Source organism: Salvelinus alpinus, chromosome 33 (genome assembly GCF_045679555.1).
Source record: "Salvelinus alpinus chromosome 33, SLU_Salpinus.1, whole genome shotgun sequence".
NCBI classification, from domain to species: Eukaryota; Metazoa; Chordata; class Actinopteri; order Salmoniformes; family Salmonidae; genus Salvelinus; species Salvelinus alpinus.
Window position 1 is genome coordinate 14,217,979 of NC_092118.1, and position 25,001 is coordinate 14,242,979.

Genomic DNA, 25,001 nt, shown 5'->3' on the forward strand with positions numbered 1-25,001 from the left:
GTGGCATTCAGAGCCGTCACAACGCTCTCTCTCTCTCTCTCTCGCAGCTCCCAGCTCAATCTCTGTGTTAGAGGCTCTAGAGGCTGCAGCAGGCAGCAGGAGAGTGTGTTTGGCTGAGGAGGCGTATCCAGGAAACAGTGGCAGGCCCGGACTTCCTGTGTGACAGGTGTGCGATGGGAACGAGGACGGGGACAGGGGTCTGACAGCTGCCATCTCTGCTCTATGTGTGTTTCTCTCTCTCCTCTCTCTCTGGCCAGCTGCAGCCCAGACCTGCTGTGTTTGCTCTGCCTCTTACGTCATTACTGCTGATTTATGGAGCACAAACTGACTTCAACCTAACCCCCCCTGACACACACACCTCCTGACTGACCACACATCGCCTGACTGACACGCACACCTCCTGACTGACCACACATCGCCTGTCTGACCACACACCTCCTGACTGACCACACACCACCTGTCTGACCACACACCACCTGACTGACCACACACCTCCTGTCTGACCACACACCTCCTGACTGACCACACAGCTCCTGACTGACCACAAAGCTCCTGACTGACCACACAGCTCCTGACTGACCACACACCTCCTGACTGACCACACAGCTCCTGACTGACCACACAGCTCCTGACTGACCACACACCTCCTGACTGACCACACATCTCCTGACTGACCACACACCTCCTGACTGACCACATACCTCCTGACTGACCACACATCTCCTGACTGACCACACACCTCCTGACTGACCACACACCTCCTGACTGACCACACACCTCCTGACTGACCACACACCTCCTGACTGACCACACACCTCCTGACTGACCACACACCTCCTGACTGACCACACACCTCCTGACTGACCACACACCTCCTGACTGACCACACATCTCCTGTCCATCTCCCTCTAACACAGTGTTTCTTTTTATTTTGGGCCGTTTTTGAATCAGTGGATGTGTGAAGGCCTATTGTCTCGTTCCTCTCTCTCATTCTGTGTCTGTGACCAGCGAGCACAAACAGCCAATTGACACCTGCACAGAAGAGACCAAATAAAACAACATCGAGTCTTGCTGTTCTCACCTCCTCTCAGTCGGCAATGTTGAGAACTGGAATCATGTATTTCATTCAGAGCTAAACGGCTGTTCTGTCTGTCACCACTGACACCATCTGCATCCCTGTAACGGCTCCCCCGGTCTGTGACTCCCTATCTCATACCCCCTCACATGCCCCAAGGCACATGCACAATAGCTCACGACATTAGCGAGGAGGCAGGCACATAGTGGGTGATGTGTCTCTGCTTTTCTCCATCTCCGCCACCCCATAGGTCGCAACCCGCCTGCGTGGGGACTCCAATCAGGGGAGTCATGTGACCAGTTAAACAGAAGCTTTGACAGCTTCTCCCCCTGCAAATCTCCATTTAGCCCGAAGCCAGCAGCACTGGAAGCTCCTGAAATAAATACCAGTGTTTCCTCTGGGACCAGACTGACGGCTGGAATCCACCGTTCAAACCAGGGCCTATCCCCCCCCCCCCCCCCCCAAAAAAAAACAGTGAGAGGGAGCAGTCATATAGATGGCCCTATAATTGGCAGGGTAATAGTGTTTGCTAATAGGCTAATTAAAGTAGCCTGCTGCCATTCACACAGTGGTTATACAGGCCTAGCCCCTAGCTCACCGTCATGTACAGACAGAGAATCCACACAGACATGATCCTCCTGCCTGTGTATCTTCGAGTCTATGGCAACTGCAGGGTTAACTCCTGTCTCTGTCTGTCTGTGTCTGTCCAGGTTTCCCTCACCACTGTCTCCTCTGCTCCTTCAGAACGCTGTCCCTCTGCTCCGGGGAAAGTGTCCTCATACGTCTTTGTTTATCTCCCCCCGTCTCTCTGGCTCTCTCTCCAACTTGTAAATGTCTTCCTCACTTCCGCTCTCGCTTTGTTATTCTCTTTCCCCATCTGCCTCCTTCGTTCACTGGCATTACCACCTTGTCGTCTGTACTCTCTCCGGATATTTCAGAGACTGCTGGAGAACTTTACCCCCCCCCCAATCAGAGTCCCCCTACAGGGATTCAGCCTTAAAGTTTCCCTGGGAAGATAGGCCCTCCTCAAGGAATAATTATTTTTTTTCTCCAAAAATTCTGACATCAATGAAATCTCTCCCCTCTTTCCACTTTTCATATTAAATCCCTGATCTGTGTGGGAACAGTATAGTTACAGTTTAGGAACAATACAGTACCTCACATCCTTAGCAGAGGATGTGAGGGGTGTGAGTTAGGGAGGCTGGGCGAGAGATTAAGGTCTGCATAAGTAACCGGGAACACAACGACACTCGGCTCAAACCCACTTGAAGAGTGGCAGAACCATCTGTGGCAAAGCTTCTGTTTCCACGAGATAACAGCTTTCTAATTTCACAAATATGTGGAGAGGCCATACCCCCCTGATCGTCTGGCTTGCCTTCCTTCCCCAATCCCAGCCTGAGCCCACAGCCCCCATCAGCCCCCTTCCAGACGCCTTTAAAGTCATTGTGGAGAGGAGTGTGGGTGAACACTTAATAACTTTAACTCTATCTCCAGTCAGCGTTCCTCTCTCTCTCTCTCTCTCTCTCTCTCTCTCTCTCTCTCTCTCTCTCTCTCTCTCTCTCTCTCCCTCTCTCTCTCTCTCTCTCCCTCTCTCTCTGTGTGATAAGGGGCTGGCTGAGAGCGAGGCGGGAGAAAAGGGCGGAACTCATTATATCCGAGTGAGGAGCAGCGATATGAACTTCCCCGCTGTACGTTTGATTAAAAATTGCTCAGTGCTACAGTAGATTATTCCAGCGTGTTTCCTGTGTCTGTCTCTAATCTGCATATCCCATGGGAAGTTGGGAAGAGGGAGGGAGGGAGGGCAATTGGTTAACATGAAGTGTCTCTCTCTCTCTCTCTGTCATGAGTGTTTTGGCTGTAGCTTTTGCCAGTTCACAGGCTCAGTTCTCATAATGAGGTCAGTGTCAGTGACACAATGCATCTGCGTTCACAGACTACACCCCTTGGTTATTCAATGTCACAAAAGAGAATATTGTGTCTGAGGTGTAAGGTTTAAATCAATGGGTTGTTAATGTGTTCTCTATTTTACTAATGTTGTCGAGTGCTAATTTCATAGAAAACACAACAATAATCATTTTGATTGATTCCTCTTTAAAACAGGAAAGCTCAGCTCTGATACCTGAGACTGGCAAAACAATTAGAGGGCAATTTACTGTAAGCATTTATCCTGCGGAGACATGACAAGGTTAAAATAATATGTGTAAGATTAGATTTATATCTTCTCTCAAAGTAAAACAATTCTTCGAAAATGTGATATGGGTCTTGTAACGCTACACTACACTTTCTGTGTAATAATAACACAAAGGAAATGTATGCACAGAATATCTTGTTTTGAGTGAAAGTACAGTATAGTACAGCATATGTTTGTTCTGTAACAAGTGAGAGTGTGTATCCGTGTGGGCGCTGTGTGTCTGTGTCTGTGTGTGTGTATATATATATGTGTGTGTGTCCATAGTGTGTGTATAGTGTGCGTGCATGTGGTTTAGACGTAACTCTCAGCTCCCACACTGCGGTGCCAATGTGTTCCTCATTACTCCAGATGTTTGGGAGCTGGACGGCTCCTCTGCTCTCTGACATTCTGATTCTCCCCTGAGAGGCGGCCATGTCACAGTAATGTCAAACACATGTGGAACACACTGGGGCTCCCAACGCCAGAGTCTTTCCCACTGTTTGGACGGATAAACAGGGAGGGAACCATAGCGATCGACCGCTGGTCTGCCTGCGCCTGAACCCATCCCTATGGGCTCACTGGCACCCCAACAGGCAGCTTGGGTTCCCAAGGCTGGAGCCTGCCCCCTTCAATGGGCAATAAGAGATACCCACAGAGGCCCTCAAACATGTCTCAGCATGCCTCCATGGGGTTTTGAAATGATTCCATCCACATTGCAGAACTATATGTACAGTTATATAATACACATGTGAGGTGTTCAACAAATATGTGAACAATGGGCTTCTCCATTATCACTGTTACCAGAGAACAAGACTTCACTGTCAATCTCAGAACCCAGTGATTTAAGACACGATCCAGTCCAAAACACTATCTCAGTGACAATGTCTCGGTCTGCACCTCTCTTCACACACACACGCACACACGCACACACGCACACACACACACACACACACACACACACACACACACACACACACACACACACACACACGCTCGCACGTTACCTAAGATTATGGATTTCTCAGCTGCTGCACTTTTCATCATGGCCAGACGCTGCCAGATAAACAAAAGAAAAAAAATCTCATCCAAAGAAAGCATTTCTCTGTTTGAGATGAATTTCGTCTCCCTGGGAACGTAGCTGGCCCTTGAATGTGCTCTTTGGCTGCTAATGTTCAAATCATGGGAGAGGACAGAACCCTGGAGCTGTGTGTGAGATACCAGACAAATACATCTAAACAGTTGGGTGCTCACACCCTGACAGCTCGGACCTGTGTGCATGCAGTCTCTTGGTGCGTAGCTTCTCCGGGTGGAGCCCTGATCATGTAATTGCACAATAGTATTAATGCATTATAGGAATTAGGTTCACAGGGTAATCTGCCGGCTGCTTACAGGTTGGGATTCCAGGACAGTGGAACATTCACGGTAAGTCCACTGTTGCACACAACACACAGATGGCTTACAAACCGCAGCCTCTGCGCACTGGGCAAATCAACCCACGCAGAGTTGCTGTGTTCTTAGTTCACTGCTATACTCAATGCCTCCCATATACTTATGCTGACCAATCTCCTACTTAGATTTAGTATACACTATTGTCTCTACTCTCTATAATAGGTTACTCAGAACTACATTATACTATATTTACATACACGCATATGAAACGCATTATTTTTTACACAGATGAGAATCTAGTCATCCTGTTGTCATGGTAGTGAGGGTTGCTATGGTGCGTTTGTGCACAGTACAGTATATGCCATATTCAGGGATGATGGCTCCGGCAATTGTCATTTGGCCTGTGTGTCCAGGTGTCTGTGTGTTCTGCTGACCAGCTGACCTTCTCTCCTCTCCTCTGCACAAACACACACACACATACACACACTCTGCCGGCCGGCTGCGTGCTCCCGCCCACTGCCATCTGCTCCTCTCATTAATTAGAAGACGGCCAACTTCACCTGCACCGCCCGCACTCAAATTACAATAATTACCTCTCACATGCACAAGCCCGCCACCCCGCTCCCCACCCCGCTGCCCAGCACACTCCGGCTGCAGGTCACTGTGCTGTGACATTGTCACCTGGCGAACCAACCGGCAGGGGGACCAGGCAACAGACACTATCACCTTCAACCAACAGCATGGCTTACCTTGCCACGAGTGACCAATAATGACACTCTCCTATTATAAACTGGTTACCAACGTAATTAAAGCAGTAAAAGCTAAATGTTTTGTCATACTCGTGATATACTGTCTGATATACCACGGCTTTCAGAATATCAGCATTCAGGGCTCAAACCACCCAGTTTATAATAGTATATAACCCCCTGGTCATAGCTTCAGTATGTTTCTGTTACCACTGTGGGGTGAGTTATGATGCCTCAAAGTGGGGCTCTTAGTGTCTATGAGGACTGGTGTTTGTCAGGCAGCAGCCAGCGAGCTACACACTGCATGGTCTGCGTCTCTGCTTCTGTCCAGAGGAGGCCGGTGAGACTCCATCACTGCACTACAACATCTCTCTATTGGCATGTGGCTTTGGCACAAGAGACCGTATCTCTTTTAAAATAACTTTTTTTCCCTCCTGTGGTATTTTTCCGTCTGCCCATTAAACGGGAGGGAGACATCCATACAAGAGTGGTAGTAGCAGAGATGGAATAAACTCCAGTGGGGTAATGAATGGTTTTCTTTAAGAGAGGTACTTCATGATGAAGTGGGGACATCTGCCTTTGGAGAAGAGTGGCGGGCGGTGGGGATGTTTGGTGGTAATGTGCGGTAATGTGCGGTAATGCTGAACGGCTGTAGTGCGGTTTCACCTTTGGCTCTCTCCATCTATTGTCTGTCTATTATCAGCTGTTCAATTATTCAGCTGATCTTTACCACCAGGGCCAATTGAATAGTCAATTCATGTGATGTCCTGCAGAGAAAATGTCCTCTGTTTTTACAGATGCATTTAGAGAAGAATCCACTGACGGATATCAGAGTTCGTGGAGGCTCAAGTGAGTGACTTTTTGGCCAAGATGAGTCATCCAACACAGAGCAATCTTTCTTTAAGTTACATTCATTCGTCTTTTATACACTGAGTATACAAAACATTAAGAACACCTGCTCTTTCCATGGCATAGACTGACCAGGTGAATCCAGGTGAAAGCTATGATCCCTTATTGATGTAATTCGTTAAATCCACTTCAATCACTGTAGATGAACGGTAGGAGAAAATTGAGACATGGATTGTGTACGTCTCAATTGAATGGGTGAATGGACAAGATAAAGGATTTAAGAGCCTTTGAACGGGGCATGTGAATAGGTGCCAGCCACAACGGTTTGTGTCAAGAACTGCAACTCTGCTGGGTTTTTCACGCCCAACAGTGTCCTGTGTTTATCAAGAATGGTCGACCACTCAAAAGACATCCAGCCAACTTGACAACTGTGGGAAGCATTGACATCAACATGGGCCAGTATCCCTGTGGAACACTTTCGACACCTTGTAGAGTCTATGCCCCGATGAATTGAGGCTGTTCTGAGGGCAAAAAGGGGAGGGGTGCAACTCGAATATTAGGAAGGTGTTCCTAATGTTCGGTATACCGAGTGTCTATCTAGTTTAGAATGTCTTCTAATCCTATTTAGTTAGAGATGTTTCATTAAATGCTATTGCTTCCAACCCAATTCCTTTTGTCTTTCACTAAGCTAGAGCAATGTTGTTACTTTGTCTGTCTGGCAGCGATGCCAATAGGCTGTCTCATCGATGTGCTTCTTCTTCTACTCTCTGACGCCCAATACAGCTCTGCTCACTCATTATCCTGGCTGGCACAGACACCAGCTCCATATTGCATTTTCTGGCCTTGAAACTGAGAGGCGCCGTTTTGTGAATTGAATATCTGGCAATTGACCCACTGTGGAGTCTGATCATCACACCCAGGAGATGAGAGATCGGCGTAAGTGCATGGGCTGAGGGGGGGTTCACGGGCGGGCAGCTGTCTTTCACCTGTGCACCGCTAAAGGGGAGAAGAGAGGTGAGAGAGGCCTTTCAATTCCAGGCCACCTATTCCAGAAGTTCACACCATGGGAGATTATCAGATTATTCCAGGTTATGTGCACATGTTAGCCTAGGCTTCTATAAACGGTTTGGCCCATTCAGTTTGTGTGCAATACATCATCTACCATGCCTCTGTAACACATGATAATATTGTGTAAATATATATAATAAAATAATATATCACAGCCCATGAGATGTAGGTTATTTACTGGCCCTTCCTCTGATTTGTGACAACAGGGCAGGGCCTGGTCCATGCATCCATCCTTCCTTCAATCACGTATCACTCAAGGAAGGCGGCCACAAGAAATCAAAAACCAAGGCCTCTAGATGTAGGACTACGATCCAAACGCATTACTACTTTCAGTCGGTACTTTGATGTGGGAGTTGTAGTGAGGTACAGGTACCACCACAGAAGGAACACACAACAGATGCAAGAGTACAAAGCCCTAAAAACCACAACAAGACCCAACAACTGTATATTTTCGCCTCCATGTTCCATCACACAAGGAGCTTTGCGCGCTCCCATCTCCAACAGCAGAGACACCACATCATGTGCCGTTAGCTTCATTAGCGTAGGCCTACTATATCTAGAAGAGCAAATTTATCTAAAGACCACCTGTATCCAGAGGAAGGACCCACAATTGCTATGAACAAACATTGCTAGGAAAAGTGCTAAAATACAAAGCCTATATTTATGTCAACGTAAAGATGTTTAACTTCTCTGTTGTTTGCCAATGTTATTCGCGATGAAATATGCCTACTAGTTATTTATACTAGTCTACCATTAATAGTATAGGCCTATAAAAAGTTGTCTTATCAACTGTCTGATTGGCTTATTGAAGCTACAATGCTTTCAATTTGGCTGATACATTGTTGCCTCTTCATCACAAATTCTACATCAGCACAATTGTTTTAGCCTATAATTTTTTGTTTTTCCAAATAAGAGAACCATCATCCACTGCGACTGCAGTGTCTGTGTCAAAATAAAACCATTCATATGGAAACATTTTGATTCAACGCCATCAATGGGGAAGCACTGAAACTATACTGAACTCTAATGTTTACTGTTTAATAACATGAATGAAAGTTCCTGTAAAAATAGCTGACAATGCTTTAGGCAAGAAAAGTCAAGAAAAACGGTATAATAACACATGATTTCTAATCGATAAGGGAATTGTTTTATTGCCCTTGAAAATACAACTTTTGACATGTTATTTGACATACTGTATGAAGAGTATTGGTTATAATTAAAGATCTGCATAATAATATATGCAGTTATATTAACATCAGGTAAATGTAAAATCACGTCTTTACTATGCTATGCTACCTAGCTAAATAGTGATTATCACCAAAACCACCATCTAGCCTCGCCTATAGTTCATAAAATATGTGTACAAATTCAAGGGTACAAAATAGGCTACAAAATAAAATGCAATATGTGCTTTATGCCAGAAGCAACCGTGTCCAAACGTCTCTCTCGCATCAAACAAGCACACAATCAGTAGGCTATAATTTATCATTTGCAATAAACATGTAGCCTAATAGTGTGACTTACTTTGTGAAGGTCGGGTTCAGGCTGAGGTAATTGCAGCGAAGATAATCCAAACCAAAGAATGACGATTATAACGCCCCGATCCTCATTATTTGGGAGAAAGGATAAAGGCTTCGGAGATATTGAACACCATTCATTAAGGTGTTATTCCTTCTCTCTGATAATGAAAGATATTGAGCGAGAAAAAAATGATCAAGTTGACACTTTTATAGTCAAACAAAAAAATATATATTGGTTTCCTTTGGATTCAAAGCGGTATTGTTGACTTTTCGGTTCAATAAATTATGAGGTAATTCACTTCTTATATATAAATTGAAAACGATTTCGCAAAGCTAGATAGAGCTTTGTGATCATTTAGTACATATAAGTCTTTGGTTTACTGTCCGTTTTTGATGGTAAAAACCAACAGTTTATCTGGATTTTGAGGGGGAAAAAATCGCAACTTCTCTCCGTTATCTAAATGTGAGCTGTTTCTTTAGATCTCATTTTCTGTTAGCAAGGATGGGCTAATACAGTAAAGAAACCACATAGATAGTTGATTTAGCTATGCATTAACATTTGTGCTCACCGTCAGCAAACCGATACAAAATATAAATATTTTGTGTAATCTTAAAATTGTCAGAGAAAATAGGCTACTTCACAAATCCTTGTCCGATGCACGCCGTAGGCTACATCCAATGTAAAAATATGAAATTCATTTGGGCATGGATCCTCTTGTTCCAAATGCTACTCCTCGGTAGACGACTTTGGAACCGTTGTTTGGCACACAATCGTCCAAATTAGTTTACAATATCAAGTCTTTATACATCCGTAAAATGAGTCTCCCTTTGTTTGATAATGTCGAAGCTGAATGAATCACTCGGTTTTGCTTAGTAGACACCACGCTTCTCAGACCGTCATTGCCAACCGATCCAACTGTTCAGGCATATAGGACCGCTCATTCCACTGAAACAATTGGCTTGAGATGCTGTTGTCAACTCCAGTCAGTAAAAAGCATTCATCATATTTCGAGCGCTTAAATGGTTCTCTTTGTTTTCGCTCATTTCGTGTTTTGGTTAATTTGGTAGTTTTCGATTATTTTGAGCTCGCGGGTCTAGTATGTAGTCTTGTGATTCTCTCTATCCCTCTGTAGCCTTCTGTCTGCGTTTAAATCGCCATCTGGAGCAGGATGCGTACGGAGCTCCTAACCTCTCTCTCGCTCTCTCTCTCTCTCTCTCCCTCCCTCTCTTTCTCTCTCCTCATCAGATCTACGAGTTGACAGCCTCCTTGCTGCTCGATTCTGCAATAGCATTGACAATTGACAGCACGCGTCTAATCTCCATATTGTCAATTTTTTTCTCACATAATAAAGCTCATGAAACTATGACCTCACGCACACACACAGACACACACTGTGCACAAATATAGGCTATTGATTTATACTTGAAACAAGTACAGAAGTTTACATCATGTTCTTTAGTAAATTCCAGAAATACAATGTTTTCACCAGGTGAGGTTTTTACTTCAGCCCGATTGGATTTATTAACTCTCTTCACTGTCATATTCCTATTTTATGTGCAAAGAAACAACGAATATTTGTAGCCTAGTGTTAAGTTAGGCTAATTCCATACTTTAGTTTAGGATATATAGCCGACATCAAATGGTCAGAGGGGGTTGATAAAGTGTAAATACGGGCGTCTACAGTAGCTATAATATCATTCTGTGGTAATAATACCATTCTCTATGCATTCTGTATTGTCTGACATTTTCCCCATAGAGAATAATTTCCCCAAGTCTACCCATGGGGGCCGCTGTTTCCTCACATCAGCAGACAGCAGCTCTAAAACCACCTCACTCGTCGCCTAGGCAATCTCCCCGTGCAATGCCCTCAACATCATCTCATAATTTCTACCAATGGCCACCCAATTAACTGCTGTTCAGATACTTGACAATCAGGGAACATTTTCCTCTTACTTCTCAACAGACAATGGTAGAAAATAAATACAAAATGTCTGCTTTAGCCTAGGGAGGCCTAATATTGTTCACCTGACACTTTCGCCCATGGTCAAGGCAGCATTTATTTATTTGCACCAAAGAAAACAAGTGATTGACAACAATATAGATAAAATAATACGTTTAAAAAAAATAACGGTGTGCAGTAGCTATCACAAAAGGTGATTTTGGCTGAAAGGTGTCCGTAAACATAATATAGTGAGAGGTTGGATTTGCACCTCCAGAATCTGCAGGCAAACACCATAGTGTGACTGTTCTACGGTCATTCCATCCTACATCCTCATAGTGTGTGTGTTTGAGTGAATGCTGTATTTTTTTATAATGGCATAGGGGGTAGGCCTATATGCATACATATGATGGCTTTGCGTTTAGCACAAATGCCAATGCCTAGTTAGCCAAGAGTTTGCCGTGTAGGCCTGTTTGCATTAGCACAGTGGCCTATCTCAATTCTAGCTCCCAGACGCCGGAAATTAGAAAAATTCTAAAAGTAAATGGTGCTCATTTATTGATGCATTGAACCGTCGCGCGCCATTGTTCATCTGGTTTCACTAGCTGAGAATTCTACACCCGTGTGCCCTTTATGCTTTGTTGCAGACACGGAGGAAGAGGGGTAGCCTACTGAAGACAAAACAAACACTCTCCTCCTCACCTCTACTATGTCTATAGAACTAACAAAGTCAGTCAAGAGTACACAGAGACAGCTGCTATCCAGTGTGTCCTGTCTCACCAGTCAGGTGTCTGGGGGGTGAGGTGTTCTCTCAGATACAGGTGAGGGGAACTGTTTAAAGGGGATGAGTTGTTTCTGTGTATTACTGACCATTTCACATGTCAAACAGGTTATACAGTTGGAGGTAATCCATCACAATTATAATCTGTATGATTATTGATATGATTAGTGAATGGCCACAGACCCCTAAGCAAACCAGTAGGAACAGGGATCTCTATCCGCCATTATAACCAAGCATAAGGGACTGGAGTGAGTGAGTTGTGGCCTAAAAGTATTGCTCTCAGTTGGGGGGAGAACTGATAAGGTATATTGTGCAGTACTTGCCATTGCAATTTGTTCTTCTCTTTATGACAGCTGCCATGATTCTCTCTCTACCATATCAAAGTCTGATCCATCCAGTGAGCAGCCTTAAGATGAATCAGAGATCCTACAGCTCTGTCTGTCTCCCTCAGAGTTTTCTCGAGAAAGATAGCTAGTTGTGTGTTGTTTATACACCAATACATGCATTTCCGAAGATAAACAATTTCTCAATATTTACCGTGGCTGTTTTAATAATTCAGACACCAACACTATAACTGGCTACTGTGCTGCATTGGGCTTAGAATGGTGGGAGAATTAAACACACACACCCAGACACGCGTACACACCCTCACACACTCCCCAATGCAAGTAACCCATCCTATCAGGAGTTCCATGTGGCATCCTGGGATTTGGGTTGTCAGGGAGATGGATGTTGGATCATCCCAGGACTTGATGGAGTGTTTATAGCTCCTCTCTTTCCTGCTGGGGAGTTATAGCCTTGCATGTCCTGGCCCTGCAGGTCCATCTGAGGGCCACACACACTGTGTGTGTGTGTGTGTGTGTGTGTATGTGTGTGTGTGTGTGTGTGTGTGTGTGTGTGTGTGTGTGTGTGTGTGTGTGTGTGTGTGTGTGTGTGTGTGTGTGTGTGTGTGTGTGTGTGTGTGTGTGTGTGTGTGTGTGTGTAAAACTGAACGTAAAGGTATGTTTTAGATTGAATATCCTTATGTTTTATGTTTACCTGGGTCCTTTTGTTTAATTAGAGGAAATAATACTGGATGTTGGAGAGGTGATGGGTGGGTAGGGGGGACCATGAGTGACAGTGTGTGGGGCATGGGGTGAAACCAAAAAGGATTCCTGTCACCATGATAGCATTATGATTGACGGCGTGCTATTCTCCTCTGGGAATACGGGCAGACGGCTTGTCAGCTCCCCAAATGACAGCCCCTCATTCTTTTCTTAATTTTGTCTTTTGTCGGGTGATGTGTTGGATGGGATGACCCTCCATGTGGCGCGTCTGATAACTCCTCCCCACAACAGAAACACAAGGTGGGAACTATATTGATCTCCCTCAATGAACTGAACTCCCTCCTTTCCCGACACTCGTCCTCAGACCCCGACTTCCCTTTGATGGCATTAATGAACACAAATGACCCGGCTTTGTCTCCTCTCTCTTTCTCTCTTTCTCTCTCCCTGTCTTTCTTTTGTTCTCTCCACCTCGTTGCGTTGCCTGTATCTGATGGTGGTGGAGGACTGGTCTGAGATGCGCAGGGTAGATTGAGGGGCTGATCATTGTGTAGGTATGGTAATGATGGTCTCTGTGACAGACCGGGGACGCACGGGGCAGCGGAGGCTCTGCAGGGAGAGAATTCATAGAGGTCTGGACTGGAGCATTTCCTCCACTCACACATTGTAAATCCTTTCCTATAGCTCCAGTCACAGGCTGGCTGGCGTGTTGAAAAGAGATAAGGCCGCTGTGCCTCTCGTCTGAAAGGAACGCAGCTCCATTGTGCTCTGCTGCTTGGATCCACATTCAGTGGACGCTGTTATTGAGTTGCCATTAAAGGCAGCAGTGTAAAAGTAAATTATTTTGGGGGGAAGCGGTTAAAACAAAATAGTCTCTTTCTCTCTAAATGGAAAAGGTAACATGCCCAGGATTATACTGTGGTTTCGTCGCTACACTTTCTGATGCAACCCATTGCAGTGGTGCGGCAAAGTAAACGTGAAATCAAATCAGATTACATTTGATGGGTCACATACACATATTTCGCAGATGTTATTGCGGGTGTAGCAAAAGCTTTTCGCAATAGAAACATTCCCATTGTTGTTTTTGACACTCACATTGAAGTTTGCTATTTTGAGGTGGTATGACCGTGGAGGTGGTATGACCGTGGAGGTGGTATGACCGTGGAAGCTGTGTGCTATCTGACAGCTTTTATATCAGCGTCGTGAACGTCTTTAAAGTCATCAGATGATGCCTGAGAATATAAAACACAGGATGAGAGAGACAGACAGAGAGCTCCTCTGCTGTAATGTAGCATGGCGCAACGGATCATTGCTCCGTCTAGTCAAGCACACGTTTGATGCTGGTTTTACAAATTGCATCCATATAGACCCTCTGACATTCTATTTGCAATTGTGCAGTAAAGTGGCCGTTCGATTCATCGAAGCATGATGGGAATTTGAACTCAAAATGACGCTCTCTTCGTTTTAAACAGTAATTCTCCTACATGATTTTTAATTCATAGCAGAGCCAGAGGACACACACACACACACACACACACACACACACACACACACACACACACACACACACACACACACACACACACACACACACACACACACACACACACACACACACACACACACACACACACACACACACACACACACACACAGTACTCTGCTTAGCTCAGTGTGTGTGAAAGAGGTCAGTGGTGGCTGGTGACCAGCCCTGCTAAAGGATCAGGAAATAGCACCTCGTTAAAGTGAAATGTTTACTCAAGACCAGGATGCAGGAACAGGAGAGAAAGTCAAGTGGGCAGCAGTAGAAAGTTCTCAATTTACCCTGTTTTCACCTGAATACATCCACATGTATTCAGGCAAGCAATTGTGTCCACATTGGCATGCAAGGGAGAGAGCGGGAGTATGTGTGTGTGCAGACAGTTGGTAGTGCTGGGACTGAAGATAGCAAGGAGAGGGGCACTGTATCAAGTTCTGAACATCTGTTTCTCACAGAAACCACAAAGCTGGTGCAGAGGAAATAGAAAGGATAACTGCTCCCTGTCTCTTTCTACCACTATCTCTCTCTATCCCCTGTCTCTCTCTATCCCCTGTCTCTGTCTACCCCTGTCTCTCTCTACCACTATCTCTCTCTATCCCCTGTCTCTCTCTATCCCCTGTCTCTCTCTATCCCCTGTCTCTCTCTATCCCCTGTCTCTGTCTACCCCTGTCTCTCTCTACCACTATCTCTCTCTATCCCCTGTCTCTGTCTATCCCCTGTCTCTCTCTACCCCTGTCTCTCTCTATCCCCTGTCTCTCTCTATCCCCTGTCTCTCTCTATCCCCTGTCTCTCTCTATCCCCTGTCTCTCTCTATCCCCTGTCTCTCTCTATCCCCTGTCTCTCTCTACCACTATCTCTCTCTATCCCCTGTCTCTGTCTACCCCTGTCTCTGTCTACCCATGTCTCTCTCTATCCACTGTCTCTCTCTATCCCCTGTCTCTTTCTATCCCCTGTCTCTCTCTACCCCTGTCTCTCTCTATCCCCTGTCTCTCTCTACCACTGTCTCTCTATCCCCTGTCTCTCTCTATCCCCTGTCTCTCTCTACCCCTGTCTCTGTCTACCCCTGTCTCTCTCTATCCCCTGTCTCTCTCTATCCCCTGTCTCTCTCTATCCCCTGTCTCTCTCTATCCACTGTCTCTGTCTACCCCTGTCTCTGTCTACCCCTGTCTCTGTCTACCCCTGTCTCTCTCTATCCACTGTCTCTCTCTATCCCCTGTCTCTTTCTATCCCCTGTCTCTCTCTATTCCCTGTCCCTCTCTATCCCCTGTCTCTGTCTATCCCCTGTCTCTCTCTATCCCCTGTCTCTGTCTATCCCCTGTCTCTGTCTACCCCTGTCTCTCTCTATCCACTGTCTCTCTCTATCCCCTGTCTCTTTCTATCCCCTGTCTCTCTCTATTCCCTGTCCCTCTCTATCCCCTGTCTCTCTCTATTCCCTGTCCCTCTCTATCCCCTGTCTCTGTCTATCCCCTGTCTCTGTCTACCCCTGTCTCTCTCTATCCCCTGTCTCTCTCTACCCCCTGTCTCTCTCTACCCCCTGTCTCTCTCTATCCCCTGTCTCTCTCTATTCCCTGTCTCTCTCTATCCCCTGTCTCTCTCTATCCCCTGTCTCTCTCTATTCCCTGTCTCGCTCTATCCCCTGTCTCTCTACCCCTGTCTCTCTCTATCCCCTGTCTCTCTCTATCCCCTGTCTCTCTCTATCCCATGTCTCTCTCTACCCCCTGGCTCTCTCTATCCACTGTCTCTCTCTACCCCCTGTCTCTCTCTATCCCCTGTCTCTCTCTACCCCTGTCTCTCTCTATTCCCTGTTTCTCTCTACCCCTGTCTCTCTCTATCCTCTGTCTCTCTCTACCCCTGTCTCTCTCTATCCACTGTCTCTCTCTACCCCCTGTCTCTCTCTATCCCCTGTCTCTCTCTACCCCTGTCTCTCTCTACCCCCTGTCTCTCTCTACCCCCTGTCTCTCTCTATCCCCTGTCTCTCTCTATCCCCTGTCTCTCTCTATTCCCTGTCCCTCTCTATCCCCTGTCTCTCTCTATTCCCGGTCTCTCTCTATTCCCTGTCTCTCTCTACCCCCTGTCTCTCTCTACCCCCTGTCTCTCTCTATCCCCTGTCTCTCTCTATCCCATGTCTCTTTCTATCCCATGTCTCTCTCTGTCCCCTGTCTCTCTCTATTCCCTGTCTCTCTCTATTCCCTGTCCCTCTCTATCCCCTGTCTCTCTCTATTCCCGGTCTCTCTCTATTCCCTGTCTCTCTCTATTCCCTGTCAATTCAATTCAATTCAATTCAATTCAAGGGGCTTTATTGGCATGGGAAACATGTGTTAACATTGCCAAAGCAAGTGAGGTAGATAATATACAAAAGTGAAATAAACAATAAAAATTAACAGTAAACATTACACATACAGAAGTTTCAAAACAATAAAGACATAATGTCTCTCTCTATCCCATGTCTCTCTCTACCCCTGTCTCTCTCTACCCCCTGTCTCTCTCTACCCCCTGTCTCTCTCTATCCCCTGTCTCTCTCTATCCCCTGTCTCTCTCTATCCCCTGTCTCTCTCTATCCCCCCTCTCGCTCCCTCTATTTTTCTCTTTCTCATGATGATATCCGTCACAGACCCATCCCCCATCATCCTTGTTTTATACCTATCTCTGTTAAGAGAACTAATATGTAATACAATCCAGGTGTGTAACGGAGGATGATAAGGTTGTTGTTAGAGACAGAGAGGTAGAGGAGAATATATGTCAACCTTGGAGCCAGATGTCCTCAACACAGGAGTAGCCATTGAAGCGTGTGCACTGTAAATACATAAATGTCTCTCATGCACATAAAGCATATGCCTTTCTCTAGCCATGGAGGATTAGGAAGAGCTGAGCTTTTATGAAACCTATGATAGGAATAATCCAAAGCTTCGTTGTGATTTCATTCCACCTTTTCCCTCAAAGTCTCTGTCTAGATTCAGTCCACCCTTCCATCCTCCCTCTCTCCCTCCCCCCTCTCTTCCCGTGCCCTCCCCTCTCTCCGGGCCGGCTGTGAGGGTGTGCTGGTGTTGGCGGACGGCAGTTCCTCATTGTGGTGTGCTGTGTGCTGTGTGCGCGGTGATAAGACACAGGGAGAGGAGCCAGCGTGCCGACATATCCCTGCCACTGCGGTTATCAGCCGCCGCAGCTGTGCCTGAGCCCTGCGACATCTGCTCCCTCACAGGAAGCCTGCGCCGCGTCTCATAACGCCTCACACACACACACACACACACACACACACACACACACACACACACACACACACACACACACACACACACACACACACACACACACACACACACACACACACACACACACACACACACAGACACACACACACACACACATAGAAAATATCACAAGGCCATTATCATTATGATGCCTGAACGGTACCCCCCCCCCCCAATAGGTAAACTACCTGATCAGACAAAGAGTGTTGTTTATAGGGACATTGGTTCCTCCCTGGAACATGAGGCAAGCCTGACGGATGGGGCCAGCGTTTACCTCAGTTCTGCTGGGTTTTTATCAGAGAATTACAGGGGACGCTTATGACTAAGCCTAATTATAGAGTGCTTATCACTGAAATGTCCACAAAGCTCATTACTGCCATGAAATGGGAGCTGCCGCAGGTAATTCACTATGTTGGGTATTAGTCCTCCTCTAAGACGGCACCCCTTTTAAATATTTAGAGTCTATAAAGTACAGCTTTAATGTCTGATGCTTTAATGTCTGATGCTTTTAATGCGTTTCTCTGCTACTGGCCTCACTGATTTGTGAAGTTTTTACCTAAAGGTACTACTCCAGTTTTTACATTACTTTAAGAATCAGTTACCAAATTTCATTTACATTGTTGACAGTGTGTGCTTGAAAACAGTCCTCTCAGTGTTGAAAGAGGGGATTTGAGAAAAGAAGAAAGTATGAGATTAAGATAACAAGGACTCTCCCATTTCCTTAGTGTTACACCATATTTCTCCCTTAGCCAGTGATGCTGTTGAGTGTGCTGGTCAGACGGCTAGAAGCTAACAGACAGGAGAGGGATGGGGAAGTGAGGGGAGGGGACCCCACTAACAGCCCTGATGGGGTCAGTAGTGTTTCTCGGGGTGCTGACCTGGGCTTGACAATGAATGAGCCTCGCTCAGCATCTCCAACCCTCCACCCAACCCCCCGTCCCCCCGTCCCCCACAGCCCCTCAGAAACACAATAAAGGGAAGTGTGCTCCTCCAACTACCAGGGGAAGCCCAGAGGGAAGTCCCCATCCTCAGGTCCTCACCAGCCTGAACCCCTTTCCCTCCCTGTCCGCTTGGACACGTGACACTGACTTCTTATTGTCTTTACAATGTAGGTTTTGACAGCAAACTATGCTTTCAGTAATGAAAACAAGTTGGAGTCTGTTTTGACCTTGAAAATCGAGTGACAATTCTTTTATACGTTTCACCATAGTTACAGGAGCTACAGTAGGAAGCTAATTTCCATGTCTTGTCTGGAGCATGTGGCGCTAACTCAACACAACCTGATTACACATCAATCACTCCAACTTAATGAGGAGAAATGACAGCAGGAGTTTCTCCACAATCACTCGTCACTGTAGCGCGCTGCCAGCAGAGGCACAGCCTGTAGTACCTCTCATAACACAGAAAAGGATCACCACCTACCTTGGTTGGCTGTGCGGTGGCTCCTGGTTGCCAGGTTGGGGTTGCCAGATTCCAGCTGGTGAGGGTTCCGTCTGCACAGCGTCCCCGTGTGACTGGTCAGCATCACCGTGGGAACCCTGGGAGGAGCGGTCAAATTGGCTGAGGTTGAGGCTCTCCGTAGGTCAGACCTCCTCTGCCGCTCCAGGTGGACCTCGGCGGCCATACTCTGCATCCCCCCTCCCCACAGTAGTAATCCACAACGTTGTCCTGTCCTCTGTGTGTTTTTAGAACTCTCGACTGGTCAGGGGACACACTAAACCACACAAGTTGATGAGTCTATCTTTCTTTCTCTGTGTGTAGACCGGAGGGTTGATGTCCTTTCTCCTGTGTACTTGGGGTGCTTACCGACTGACTGACTGACTGACTAACCCACTGACTGACTGACTCATCCAGGCCTGGGGAGATCACAGAGTGAGTCCTCTTGCTCTCATGATTAGAACATCAGCCCAGCACAGCCAGATCACATGGCTGCCAGACAGAGAAATGTCTTTTTTTACTCAACTTTTTCTTCCTCCCACTCTAACAAGACTTTCTTTAAAGTTCCCCTTCCTTTTTACTTTTTACAGTCTTCAAATGAGTCTTCCTTTACCTCATACTTTCTTCACGTCCACGACACATCACCTCAGATGGATCGCGGCGCCACCAGACTTGTGTAATTATCTGTGTCCGATGCTCTTTCTCTCCACCCAGTAGTCTGTCTCTCTCCTTCTCTTTCTCCGACTCACTCAACAGGAGTGTGTGAGGTAACAGTGTGTGTGTGTGTGAGTGGCAGGGGGAGGTCAGCTAGCCTCGTGGCTCCTCGTTTCCTCGTTGTTCCGGCTGAGGGGCAGTGCACTGGCCTGAACCCTCCTCTAGTCCACACAGTGAAAGCAGAGCAGTGGCGCCCGTATGAGCCGGGACTGTGTGCAACTGTAACAGTGTGGGTGTGTGTCTGTGTGTCCTGACCCCGCCGTGTGAAAGGGGTGGTTCCCCAGGGGAAGGTAAACAGTGCTGCTGGGTTGTGATAGCGGTAGACACCAGGCCTCGGCCTCCGTTGGGGCTTCCTCTGGCAGGAACCAGCTGTGTCTGTGGCCGGGCCGGGCAGCGCTGTCTTCCCTTTCCCTCCGGACACAGACAGGGCTCCTCCTGTTCCTAACACTTCCTCCCTACACCCTTCACTCCACCTCTCCTTCCCTCCGCTCAGTCAGCCCTACCCCCAACTTTGTACCCTATGGATAGCTCTACCCCCCTGACTCTGGCCTTAGGGGTGTTGTTTCACCCCCTGGTTAGATACTGAGGGTCCTGTCCTCCCTCACTGTGGTTCTGTCAGTCCAGACGCCAAGTGTCCCCCTGCCCTGGCCTCTCTGCTCTGGTGTCCCAGTGGTGTGTGTGTGTGTGTGTGTGTGTGTGTGTGTGTGTGTGTGTGTGTGTGTGTGTGTGTGTGTGCGTGTGCGTGCGTGCGTGCGTGCGTGCGTGCGTGCGTGCGTGCGTGCGTGCGTGCGTGCGTGCGTGTGTGTGTGTGTGTGTGCGCACTCCAGCAGGGCCGGGTGAGGTAAAATCAGTAAAAGGGGTTCCTCTGTGAAACGACAGAGAGGGTACAGCTGGGACCCCTCTGACCCGCAGAGCAGATCACACGGGGTGTTGTAGCTGGGACAGAAGTGAGAGGGGATGTGAGCACACAGATGTGCCGTCCATCTGTCTGTCAGAGTGAAACCAGCACACAGATGGTGGACAGCAGAGTGGATATGAGAGTAACGGGTGTGTGGGGTGAAGGGCGGTGTTCAATCATGTGACACATTTGGGACTTTGGAAACTATGAAACTATAGATTGACAGTCAGTTGGTTTCATTTCCTTTTTGTATTCTAGGTGCTCTCTATGTTAGAGAGCCTTCCCTGACTCAACTGTGCACTAAGATTTAAGATTATTTTGGGTAAAAATACAGCATCTAAAATCATTTGTTAGAATATTCAAGCTTCTCCCAATGACATCATCCAATCTGATGGAATCTGCTTCCATGTAATATTCAGTAGAATGAATACATTTTAAGCATGAATTTTCATGCTTATATGTACTGTATGTATGTGTGTCCAGCATTTCTCGCTCCTAAACCTCTCATCATACTGACCCTCTCCATGGCTACATGTAAGTGCAGCGAGTTAACATGTGATGATCAAAGAAAATCGCTGAGTAATAGTATGTTCTCAAATCAAACCCTGGGATTGCCCACTGAGAAGGAGAAGATGGCCCCAATTGGATTAGTGTGTATGTGCATGCTCCTGTGTGTTAGGCTGAGGAGGCCCCTGCCTGCCTCCCCTACTCTCAGATGTTGGCAGGTATAAAATATTTTTTTTGGGGGGAGAGAGATAATGATTCCCACATAATCACTTTGGCGCAGTTCTGGCCCTGGCAGGTGCTATCGTGCCCGAGCGGTGCTTTCTCTCCACAGATAAGGTCATGGGACCGGGGAGGGGACCGGAGCGAGGAGATGGTGGAGCGCTGCGTGGAGCGTTGGGCGAGCGGCTAGTCTGGCCTTATCTTCCGCAGCGGCTGTTGCTCGCAGCTCACAGATGTAGCAGGCTAGACTAGCCGTGTCAGAGAGATCCTTCTATCAGCGACACGCAGGCCTCTCTCCCCAAATTAAAACACAGGAGGACGGACAAGCCCTAATTATCACTTTACCCATGAATCATCAGAAGGGAAAAGTAAGACTTTTGATAACAAATCTGGTGGAAAGTCATCAAATATACCAGCCTTATTTCAGATGAAAGATTCTCTCTTTCTATTTTTGTTTACATTTCCCTTCTTATTTTCTGAAACCGGAGTTGTGGTCTCATCTCTGGTAATGTGTGCTCATCCTCAAAAATGTGGCCTGTCGCTTTAAAAACAGGCCGAGAGGGGCCCTCCTGAGTGGCGCAGCAGTCTAAGGCACTGCATCGCAGTGCTTGACGCGCCACTACAGAGCAGGGTTCGATCCCGGGCTGTGTTGCAGCCGGCTGCGACCGGGAGACCCATGAGGCGGCGCACAATTGGCCCAGCGTCATCCGGGTTAGGGCAGGGTTTGGCCGGCTGGGATGTCCTTGTCCCATCACGCTCTAGCGACTCCTTGTGGTGGGCCGGGCACATGCACGCTGACCTTGGCCACCAGCTGTACTGTGTTTATTCTGACACACTGGCTTCTGGGTTAAGCAAGCAGTGTGTCAAGAAGCAGTGCTGCTTGGCAGGGTTGTGTTTCGGAGGACGCATGGCTCTCGACATTCGCCTCTCCCGAGTCCATAAGGGAGTTGCAGCAATGGGACAAGATTGTAACTACCAATTGGGGAGAAAAAGGGGTAAAATATCATATAGACAGGCCGAGAGGAACTTTTCACCTTTTGCATCAGGAGAAAGTCTAACAAGCCTCATGACTGCAGGGAGATAGAGATAAAGAGGGAAGCAGCCATATGGTGGAAAGTCCTCCTGCCAGACACCTGGTCACTTCAGAGTGGATGAACCGCTCACCAAGTCCTTACTTGGGTTTTTCCTGCCGCAGGTACGCACTGTACGGAACACTGTGGCTGGCAGGGGTCTCTGGGAACACTGACTCTGTTTCTGTACTACGTCACGCTGTTTGTTTTTAGGTGTTCATATCCGTGACACTGTTGGTGAAAGGTTAGGGATTCCCCAGATTTTTTCCAGGTCCGTACAATGTAAACACACAGCAAAAGCTTTTTCTCTACTTTATGTTCTCTGTAGGTTTGACAGATGGTGCATATTAGTTCTTGTCAGTTAATTGTCAGCTTGGAGGTTTGATTCCACTATGATGGCCTTTCTTTCTGTCTTGTACAGTATGGGAGGATATTGTGAGAGTGTTTGTCAGGGACACAGAGAGCTATAGAAGAGGATTTCCCTGAGCTTATAGCCTTGGCAGTGTATATACAGTAGTCTATGGACATCTCCTAAATAGCCCCTCGAAATATGGCAGCTGAGGCTCCTCCATCCTCTCTGTGGTGTGTTTATGTGCACCTGCTTGGCACAGACAGCCCCAGAAACCTCCGGATCTTAACCGAACTCTATAAGTTAAACCGTCCCCATCTGTCACAGCGCAGCCCCACACAGATGCATGCTGAGTTTTCTTTTTTTACAGCAGACTTGGCGCACGTTCAAGAACTGTCAAAGAGCACCTGCTAAATTAAGCGCGTTCTCATACACACACCACACAAGCACATGCAGCCACTGATGTATATTTGCAGAGAATGTTATAGTGACCATGTTATTATATGCAAACATACCGTAAATGTTAACATGTTATAGATAACAGATGTTTATCCCATATACTATTTTCTGAGTGACAATGTTCATAAAAAAGCAGCACTTCAAGACATAGCAATTAGACTGTGATATTGGCATTTACTTGTTCTAGCCTACACTCTTAGAAAAAGGGTTCCAAAGGGGTTCTTCTGTTGTACCCATAGGAGAACCCTTTTAGGTTCCAGGTAGATCCCTTTTTGGTTCCAGGTAGAACCATTTTGGGTTACATGTAGAACCCTCTGTGGACAGGGTTATTCATGGAACCCAAAACGGTTCTACCTGGAACCAACGAGGGTTCTTCAAAGGGTTCTCCTATGGGGACAGCCAAAGAACCGTTTTAGGTTCTAGATGGCACCTTTTCTATTTCTATTTCAATGTTCAGTGTTCTTATTTAGCTCATTATGTCTGTTTACCATAAACCAAGTGCCCCAGTTGGCAAACAACTTCATAGTGTTGCTTTTATAGACAACCTGACATCTAACAAGCAGTGGGAGCAAAACCACAACTACCACAGGTGTAGTTTCCTATAGTTACTTCCCCTCTTTTCTCCTCCTTTCTCCCTCTCCCTCTTTCCCTGTCTCTCTCTCCATCACTCTTGAGCGCTCCCTCCCTCCCTCCCTCCCTCCCTCCCTCCCTCCCTCCCTCCCTCCCTCCCTCCCTCCCTCCCTCCCTCCCTCCCTCCCTCCCTCCCTCCCTCCCTCCCTCCCTCTCATGGCTCATGGCATGCACAGCCGCTGAGCTGCTCTAAATAGGTGCCACCCTGAATAGGAGACAGATGGAAACGAAGGTCCCCTGCTGAGCGGTTCCCCTGCAGCTGTGCTGTGTTCCCAATGCCAGGGAGTGATGACAGCCCACCAAGGGGCACAGAGACACACGGAGACACACGTTCTGAGTGCCATCACGCTCACTCACAATGCCAGGACCGACTGGCAGGGAGGGAGGAGGAGGTAGGTTAACCCCTTGTGAATGTTGACCTGTTTAAAGGTAGCCAATATGAGTAAGACCTTTAAACAGGTCAACATTCACAGATGGGATTACCAGGACGTGTACTCCGAGCATGCGCTGATCAACTGGCAAGTGTCTTCACTGACATTTTCAACCTGTCCCTGACCAAGTCTGTAATACCAACATGTTTCAAGCAGACTACCATAGTCCCTGTGCCCAAGAACACCAAGGTAACCTGCCTAAATGACTACCGACCCGTAGCACTAACGTCTGTAGCCATGAAGTGCTTTGAAATGCTGGTCATGGCTCACATCAACACCATTATCCCAGAAACCCTAGACCCACTCCAATTTGCATACCGCCCCAACAGATCCACAGATGACACAATCTCTATTGCACTCCACACTGCCCTTTTCCATTTGGACAAAAGGAAAACCTACGTGATAATGCTATTCATTGACTACAGCTCAGCATTCTACACCGAGGTGCCCTCAAAGCTAATCACTAAGCTATGGACCCTGGGACTAAACACCTCCCTCTGCAACTGGGTCCTGGACTTCCAGACAGGCCATCCCCAGGTGGTAAGGGTAGGTAACAACACATCTGCCACACTGATCCTCAACACGGGGGCCCCTCAGGGGTGCGTGCTTAGTCCCCTCCTATACTTCCTGTTCACTCATGACTGTATGGCCAAGCACGACTCCAACACCATCATTAAGTTTGCCGACGACACATCAGTGGTAGGCCTGATCACAATGAAACAGCCTATAGGGAAGTGGTCAGAGACCTGGCAGTGTGGTGCCAGGATAACAACTTTACCCTCAACGTGATCAAGGAGATGATCGTGGACTACAGGAAAAGGAGGGCCGAGCAAGCCCCCATTCTCATCGACGGGGCTGCAGTGGAGCAGGTTGAGAGCTTCAAGTTCCTTGGTGTCCACATCACCAACACACTATCGT

The 25,001-nt window shown here is 47.1% G+C and overlaps 1 protein-coding gene across 10 annotated transcripts in view; it reads right to left on the reverse strand.

Annotated features, from left to right (window-relative positions):
• LOC139563224 (protein CBFA2T3-like) overlaps window positions 1-19,908 on the reverse strand; it is a 52,431-nt gene extending 32,523 nt beyond the window's left edge. For 3 of the 10 annotated variants that reach the window (XM_071381645.1, XM_071381643.1, XM_071381639.1), the window contains exon 1: window positions 18,792-19,903. In XM_071381645.1, the coding sequence (XP_071237746.1) occupies window positions 18,792-19,002 (211 nt within the window). In that variant the 5' untranslated portion in view covers window positions 19,003-19,903. Of the gene's footprint in view, window positions 1-8,821; window positions 10,073-18,787 lie in introns of those variants that run through there. The other 7 variants (XM_071381640.1, XM_071381646.1, XM_071381644.1 and 4 more) reach the window with 7 other exon arrangements.
• Window positions 19,909-25,001: the final 5,093 nt, after the last annotated feature.